Source organism: Myotis brandtii, unplaced genomic scaffold (genome assembly GCF_000412655.1).
Source record: "Myotis brandtii unplaced genomic scaffold, ASM41265v1 scaffold199, whole genome shotgun sequence".
Lineage (NCBI taxonomy): Eukaryota > Metazoa > Chordata > Mammalia > Chiroptera > Vespertilionidae > Myotis > Myotis brandtii.
The window spans coordinates 4,247,374-4,256,211 of record NW_005357414.1 but is presented as its reverse complement, the minus strand read 5'-3'; the positions used below and the strand labels follow the sequence as shown (position 1 = coordinate 4,256,211).

At 44.2% G+C, this 8,838-nt stretch overlaps 1 protein-coding gene across 1 annotated transcript in view; it reads left to right on the top strand.

Moving 5' to 3' along the window:
* Positions 1–7,592: 7,592 nt before the first annotated feature.
* The window catches only part of PRPS1 (phosphoribosyl pyrophosphate synthetase 1), a 39,035-nt gene continuing 37,789 nt past the window's right edge, over positions 7,593–8,838 (top strand). The window contains exon 1 of the mRNA XM_005865224.2: positions 7,593–7,870. Within this exon, the coding sequence (XP_005865286.1) occupies positions 7,749–7,870 (122 nt within the window). The 5' untranslated portion in view covers positions 7,593–7,748. The remainder of the gene's footprint in view (positions 7,871–8,838) is intronic.

Genomic DNA, 8,838 nt, shown 5'->3' with positions numbered 1-8,838 from the left:
GAAGGGAAGGGAAGGGAAGGGAAGGGAAGGGAAGGGAAGAAACATTGATGTGAAAGAGAAACATGGATTGGTTGCCTCCTGCACTCTCACCTTGACCAGAGACCGAACCAGCAACATGTGTACGTGCCCTGACTGGGAATCCAACCCTCCACCTTTTGGTGTACGGGATAATGCTCCAACCAAAGGAGCCACACTGGCCAGGGCTGGCCCTATTAGATTTAAGAAAAATGCAGATTTTCTCTACATTCTTTTATTTAAGGATTTTTAAAACAAAGACAAGGACTTCTAGCATCACCCAAACATTCCTCAGTTTGTAATTAAACTGGGAGAACTTGCCGCTCATAAAAGTAAACGCCAGAACAAACCACAAAGTCCAGTTAATCCTGCCATTTTCATCTAATCTTCTGTCTGGGGTGGGGGCTGGGGGTTGAAATCTCCCACCTCTTAAATTCCTGGATGATTCTAGACCCCTGGGATGCTGACCTTGTACAATAAAGCCTACCTTCACAGGAAACCAACTCATGGGAACCCTAAGAGTGTGAAATGTATCCAAAGGGTCTAGCTAGCCAAATCCTACCAAAGGTAAAACAAGTAAACTTTGCTTTCTGAAATAAATCTTCTGGAACAAAACTCATTATAAGATACAGTTATGTTAATAAACCATGACTTACATATGTGTCCTTTGCTCTTTCATAGGAATTCTACATTTAATCCTTTCCAAAAGCCATTGAGTCACCTCCTAATTTATATTCAGTGTTAATCCAGATTCCGCTTCAAATCCTTAAGCATTTATAATGAATCCACTCCAGAAGGGCGGGGACATAAAATGCATCCACTCCAAGGCTGGGTCTATCCTAGGTGCTATGGGAGACGCATGGTCTCTATCCTCAATGAGTTTGCATGATGGCTAAAGATAGAGAACATAAGTTTTGGAGTCAAGAGCCCAATGGAAGGAATGACTTCCAAGAGCTGGTGAGCTGGGTACATCGGCGTTCTTTACAAATGTGATGAGCTTTGTGGTGGCCTTTGAAAACCCTCTGGTATGCTTACAAAAGTGAGACAACTACCTGCCATCACTTTGGCAATGAACTCCTGTTGGCTGAAAAAGTGAAGGTGAGGATATGAACAATGAGAACAGGTCAAAAAAGTGATGACCTGAATGGTGAGCCCAGGTGTTTTTCGTGTCCCGTGATGCTAAAGAATGAGCTCCATGGACCAGAAGATTTAAGCAAAAGTGTGGAAAATTTATTACAAGCAGATTCAGACTCCCTGAACAGGGAGGCAGCCCAATAATGGGCTGCCCCTTAAAGCCTTGTAGTCCAGGGGTATATATTTGCTACAAGCCTGCTTCTTATGTCTACCTGTGCCGTCACCTGATTGACTCCCTCAATTGTTTTTGCCCAGCCATAGACCTAAACTTTCCCTGTTTCTACGTGTTCTTTCTCTGTTCCTATGCTGAACTTTTTGTTTCTATGTGTTCATACATCTTGTTTACTGCAGGCCCTCCCTTGCTTTCCCATGCCTTCCGCTTGGAGTCCAGAAACATTTTATTATTTTTGCTTGGTTGTTTCCTGCAGTTAGGCTGGCTCAAACTGCCATGTCTGCCCCTGCCTATGTTTCACCTGCATTTGTTTTCCACTGGACCCCTGCCCTATCTGCCTGCATTTCAAGTTAACCCTCTCAAAAGCACAGAGAGGGAAAACTCAGACATGAGCAGGAGACTGAAAAGAGAAAATGTCTTGAAAGAAATGTTAGCCCTACCAGCGTGGCTCGGTGGTTGAACATCGACCTATGAACCAGGAGGTCGCTGGTACAATTCCTGGTCAGGGCACATGCCCAGGGTTGTGGGCTTGATCCCCAGTAGGGGGTGTACAGGAGGCAGCCAATCAATGATTCTCTCTCATCATTGATGTTTCCCTCTCTCTCCTCCCTTCCTCTCTGAAATCAATAAAAACATATTTTTTTAAAAAAAGAAATGTTAATACCCAAAAGGGGCAGGAAAAGTTTCTTGAAGATGACAAGGAGGCCCAGCTAGTCAAAGGTAATGCTAGAAGCCCAACTGCACTGCGATTGAAGTGGCAGCCCAGCAAAAGGAGACATTACTGCAACTACTTTCTAGAGCTGCAGGCAGTAGGAGGAGAGAAGGACTTCTTTCTTTCTGCTGTTACAATAGTCATTTACAAGTTTATAAAGCTTTTTGAGGAAAAGGGCCAAGTTATTTTGTTTTGTTTTGTTCTCAATATTTCTAATGTATATTTTTATTCATTTCAGAGAGGAAGGAAGAGGTAGAGATAGAAAGACACATCAATGATGAGAGAGAATCATTGGTTGGCTGCCTCCTGCACGCCCCACACTGGGGATTGAGCCCAAAACCCGGGCATGTGCCCTGACTGGGAATCACAGGTCAACGCTCAACTACTGAGCCACACAGACTGGGCAGGCCATGTTTTATTCACTTCTGCAATTTGAAGGCTGAGCACTGTACTTTGCCCATAGTTGCTGCCCAAGAAATGCCTATGGAAGAAATTACTGATTGAACAAATGGATGAATTTAGACTGTCCTATAATGCCTGGGATTTCAGAGGGAGGCAAAACTAGACATGCACTATGGGGCAGGGGGATGGAGGGAGCCCTTCCAATGGGGAGCGTACTTACAAAATTCTCCCAGTGGCCCTGAGCTTTGGAAGTAATTGGAAATATGAAATATGTGCAAGAGGGCATTCTTCGGCCTTTTTTCTTTTCCTTCCTTCCTTCCTTCCTTCCTTCCTTCCTTCCTTCCTTCCTTCCTTCCTTCCTTCCTTCCTTCCTTCCTTCCTTCCTTCCTTCCTTCCTTCCTTCCTTCCTTCCTTCCTTCCTTCCTTCCTTCCTTCCTTCCTTCCTTCCTTCCTTCCTTCCTTCCTTCCTTCCTTCCTTCCTTCCTTCCTTCCTTCCTTCCTTCCTTCCTTCCTTCCTTCCTTCCTTCCTTCCTTCCTTCCTTCCTTCCTTCTTTCCTTCCTCCCTCCCTCCCTCCCTCTTTCTTTCTTTCTTTCTTTCTTTCTTTCTTTCTTTCTTTCTTTCTTCTTTCTTTCTTTCTTCTTAGTGAATCCTCACCTGAGAATATTTTTCCATTGGTTTTTAGGGAGAGTAGAAGAAAGAGAGAAAGACAGAGAGAAACATCAATGTGAGAGAAACACATCAATTGGTTGCTCCCTGAACAACCCCTGATCAGGACCCTTGACTGGAATTGAACTCAGGACCCTTTGATCCCAGGCTGAAACTCTATCCGCTGAGCCAAACCGGCTAGGGCAAGCATGTCAAACTCAAAGGCTAACACCGGCCAAATAAACAAGGTTTAAGTTTATGTGGGCTGCAAAAAAACGGGAGGGGGGGTGAGCTCCCTCAGCCAGGCCTGTGCCCTCTTGCAATCCGGGACCCCTTGTTCCTAACCACCCGTCTGCTCACTCCTTACCACTTGACTCGCTGCTCCTTAGCTCTGCTGTGGAGGCAGGAGAGGCTCCTGCCACCGCTGCTGCACTTGTCAGCTGTGAGTCCCGCTTCTGGCTGAGCGGTGCTCCCACTGGGAGAGCGCACTGACCACCAGGGAGGAGCTCCTGGTTAAGCGTCTGCCCCCTGGTGGTCAGTGCATGTCATAGCGACCGGTCATTCTGGTCATTCGGCCGTAGATTATGTATAACAGGATATTGTAAAAATTAAGTTACAAAATTTTTATTGAAACATTTCTTACATACCGTTATATTGGCTGGGCCGCAAAAATATTCATTGTAGGCTGCATGTGGCCCAGGGGCAGCGAGTTTGACATGCTTGGGCTAGGACTTCAGCCTTTTCTAGAACAAAATAATATATGCATTCCCCTTTCTCTCCAGTTTAGGCATCAAATTTACCTTCATCAGGACTCTAGCCCTTACCCTCAACACCCTGAGACCAGCATTCAAAGCTCTCCACACTCTGCTTTTATATGGATCAGGGTCAGTCAACCAGAGAAACAGACACAGTAGGAGATGTACATTGAGGGATTTATTGTAAAGAATTGACTTATACCATTGTGGGGGCTGGATAGGCAAATCTGAAATCCATGGGACAGGCCATCAGGAGAGGCAGGCTAAAATTAACTGGCAACAACTGAAATTGCAGTCCATAAGTGGAATTCCTTTTTTCCTCAGGGAAACTTCAGTTCAGCTCCTAAGACCTTCCAACTAATTGAATCAGACCTACCCAAATTGTCTAGGAAAGTCTCCTCTACATAAAGACAACTATTAAGAATGTCAATTTCATCCATAAAATACTTTCACAGCAATGCCTAGATTAGTGTTTGATTTAATAACCGGGACCACAGCCTAGCCAAGTTGACAGATAAAATTGACCTTCATAGGCTTCTAGTTGCCTGCCTTTTCTAAGCTTTCAACCTACCTTCCCTTCCCTCCCCTTCCCCCACATTTGCCAGCCCTGGGGCCTTTGCTAAAACTCTTATCTCAGCTTTCTATCCCCAGGTTGCAATCCTTAGTCTTACAAGGCCCATTTTCTAAAGGGCTATTTCAAATCCTCTCAATTTGATTACATTTCTCATGCCTCCATACTTAACCTTATTTCTTTTTTTTAATATATGCTTATTGATTTCAGAGAGGAAGGGAGAGGGAGAGAGAGATAGAAACATTAATGATGAGAGAGAATCATTGATTGGCTTCCTCCTGCACCCCCCACAGTGGGAATTGAATGGTGACCTCCTGGTTCATAGGTCAACTCTCAACCACTGAGCAACACAGACCAGACTTAACTTTATTTCAGTAAGTATCTCTCTTGCCTGCTTGAGGGAAAGGATTGTGTATTATTCATCTCTTGTGTACCCACTCTCCAGAGGCCCTAGCATTTAGAAGGATCTCAATACATTTGTTTTGAATTATATCAAACATACAGAACCCACCACTATGTACATATAACTCAGCTACATGCCTTTCAAACCCTCATCCCTTAGGATCCTTATGCCCACCCCATACACATTGCCCCTTTACTGGTGGTCTAATTTTTTTTCTAAATTATTTTAATTCAAATCTTCTTTAAACTTTCGACTCAGTATTACCTTGCTGTAGATATTGCCTAAGGCCCACCTACCCCTAAAGAGATATTCTAAGGCCCCTCCCCCATGCCCTGACATTGGTTACCTTTCAGAGAGAAAAAAAAGAAACAAAGAAAACAAGATTTGTATACACTTTTTGGAATTTATGGATCAGATTACCTAGTGTTTGCCCGAAGGGGATGTTTAATCTAATGAGTTTATTATTAGATAATCTAATAACTCATTCCTTTATCTTCTTCAGGTCTTTGTGGGTTTTTGTGTATGTGTGTGTGTTTATAGCAAAGGTGGAAATTTACTGAAGAACAAGTACAGACTCCCAGTTGGGGAAGGAGAATGAATCTTATAGCACAGACTCCCACGTGGGGAGGGAGAAAGAGTCCCCTTCAGGTGTTTGTTTTAATGTTATCTTCCCAGATAGGCCTTCTCTGACTACCCTACTTTCAATGTTTCTGTCTCTCAAATCAATAAATTAAAAGAAAAAATTTAAAAAAATAAGATAAAATAAAATTTCACTCTCCCTTCCCCCTACCACTATCCTGGCACATTATCCCACTTCCTTGCCTGATTTTCCTCCATAGCATTTATCACCATTTGACATATATTTTACTTATGTGTTTGATGTTTGAAAATGTAAACTCCATGAGAATAGGGTTTTTTTTTATTATTATCTACTGCTGTATTCTCTGAGCACAGAACAGAGCCTGGCACATAAAAAGTACACAATAAATATAGGGTGCCCCCCAAAGATGTATACACACACTTTGAATAACTATAAAGGCAGTGTTTAACACACATTTCATTTTCAAAATTGAGCCAGCAGCTGTTAAAGGGTATATACATTTTTGGGGACACTCTGTATTTACTGAATAAGCTAATTCCTTGGGGGCAAATAATTTATAGTCCCCTGGATGTCTAGCACACTGTCTGGTATGCAATAAAACACTCAGTAAATATTTGATGAATGAACTGTGATGGAAGACTATTAATATTCTACCTTGCAGTTTATTTCCTTCTCCAAGTACTTCTATATACCTCGGCCTACATTGAATTCTAAACTTGTAAAAGTATGACAAAAGGTCAAAAAAGAGAGTTTCTCCATGGACACCACTGCCAATGGCAGTACAGGTAAGATAGGAGGCTGCTTTAAGTGTTTTCTGCCTTTGCCACTTGGACAAATCACTTCTCATCTCTGGGCCTCAGTTTCACCATAAGTAAAATGAGGCTAGTAGATTTCTGAAATCCTTTCTATATTGTTTTTTTGGGGGAGTTGTACATCCATATGTGTAAAATATATAATCTAAAGTGAGGGAAATAATAATCACCTCCCCTCTTCTTGGTGTCACCTCCCTTCTTCCTCTTTGGTACAGCCTTCCCAGTGGCCCCCTTCCCTGCTGCTCCTTCAAAATTCTGTAGTGTGCGGGAGAGGGGTCACTTCTTGGCAGCTTCTGCCTGAGCTGCCAAAACTGTCTCCTTCTGAGCAGCGAAGAATGTGCTGCTCATAACTACAATTGTACAATTCTAAAATTGTATGAATTTTTATTTTAAAATTGTACTTGTCTCTTACTTCTAAAGCATGGTTGGAATATACCTAATGAAAATGTTGTATAAGAATACAAGCTCTCTGTGGTCCAATTAGTATGTATCATCACAAAGCATGGTGTAAAAGGCCACATTAGCAATTTGCAGATGATGATGTTGAGGCTCACATGGGGCAGTTATGACCAAAAACCAGGTTTTCTGATTCATTCAGGGCTCTTTATTCAAAGTCCCATAAATACACTGTATTTTCTCTCTTTTCCAAGCATTCGGTAAATCAGACCTTTATTGCCCAGATATTTTGGAAAATTCTTACTCCTTCACTCGTTTGAACATACTGGGTCCCAGCGTTAGAAACAAAAAAACAGCTTTCTCTTGCAGTGTCTGGATTATTAGGTGGTGTGCCTTGTCACGTTCCCCAAGGTGAAACTGCCATAATTGCAAAGGGCAAACAAACTCTGTATGCGCCAGTGCTAAGGGTATCTCTCTGTGATGGAAATGTGTTTTAATTTGGCCCCGTCCTTATACAGTGATAAAAATCACTCATGTTCAGAAACATGCAAACTCATGTTCAGAAATCTCCCCTTCATTCTGATGAACTGTGGCTGCCATCCTGATAAACAGATTTTTCTGAAAAGAAACTGTAAACCAGAGCCAGACTTGCTTTCTGGTGCTGAAGGGGAAAAGCAGCGTAGCTGATTTCCCGCCAGCGGAAAGATCTGGTCCTACACGTCACCAGCATCCCTCCACCCTCCTCAGGAGCGGAAGGTTTCAGCGCTCTTCGACCAGCTTCCCACCCCCCGCCCCCCACTGCCTCGCTACAAGGGAGAGGGCTGCTTTTAGCCTCTCCCCTTTCATGGCCTCCATCTAATAATACCTGAGTTTGCTGGTTGTGGGCAGAGCGGCAGCGAGGATCCGCCCCTCATTGCTTCTCAACTAATCGGAGCGAGTGGGGGTGGAGGCTTCCCTGCCGGCCCCGCCCCCTGGGCACTGGGCAATTTAGAGCCGCGCGCCCGCGGGAACGTAAGATGGCGGAGTAGCAATGCGAAGCTTTTAGTACTGAGTCTCTGGGCTGACTTTGGTTCAGGGCTTGCAGCAGCAGTGATCGTTGAGCAAAGAGTGCCTAGGGTCATTGGCCAAGATGCCGAATATCAAAATCTTCAGCGGCAGCTCCCACCAGGACTTGTCCCAGAAAATTGCTGACCGCCTGGGCCTGGAGCTAGGCAAGGTGGTGACTAAGAAATTCAGCAACCAGGAGACCTGGTAAGGGTGAAGTTGGGATCCCCACCGCTACACCTGCCCGAGCTGCAGGGCGATATGTGGGCGGCAGAGAGTAGGGGCAATGGGGCTGCCGCGTGAGTTCTAAGGGACAGGGTTTGGGGGGGAAGGGTCAGCTCTGAGGCTAGCGTGCTCTATGGACTGTTTCCGTTATTTTACCCCTCGCGGCGGGTGAGGGGGTGTCATATTGGTTCTCACCATGGTGGTGGGGTGGAGCCAAGATTGAGCTTGAGGAGAAGCTTCTGGGTTTGAAGGCTAGGGTTGGAGGACCCAGCCGGAGGATAGTGGCTGCCTAAAGCCACGAGAGGGAAAAAAACGCTTAGCCTGGGCTGTGGGGACACGTGGCTTTGTCGCTTCGCTGTTGAGCCACCCAGGCTGGACAAGTTCCTCTTGGACCAGCGTGCATGAGAGAACGTACTGAGTACTGAGCCCTCCTGGTGTTTCTAGAATCTAAGAAGCAGCTTATCAATTAGAAACTACGTTGCGTTTGGTATTGAGGGAAATTAACATGTGGTGTAACATGTGCTGAGGGCGCCAAAATGATTACTGAAGACTTCCGTAGGTTGGAAAGCGTTGGCTTTCACAACTTTAGAATTGCATGTTTAGAATATTAGAGCCATACTTATGTTAAATCTAGTTGATAAGGCAATGATGCATTAACTGCATCCTCATTGCCAGCATCTTAGCTTGAGCCATCCAGAAAATCTTAGGGAACCTTAATCCTGGAATTCTTGACCTTCCCCAAATGCAGCTACTGGTACAGATAATACAAAAACATATATTTTAGTAGTTAAGTCTATCCCGAATGGGTCCACTTCTCTTTGTGCTGTGTGGGAAATTAAGTCCACAGTTTTGAATGTTAAGATAATTGAGGAAAGATACTAATGGAGTCAAAGACCTGGATGACTTAGTGTCTTGCAACTCGATTTTTTTTCATTGCTTTGCTAATTAAA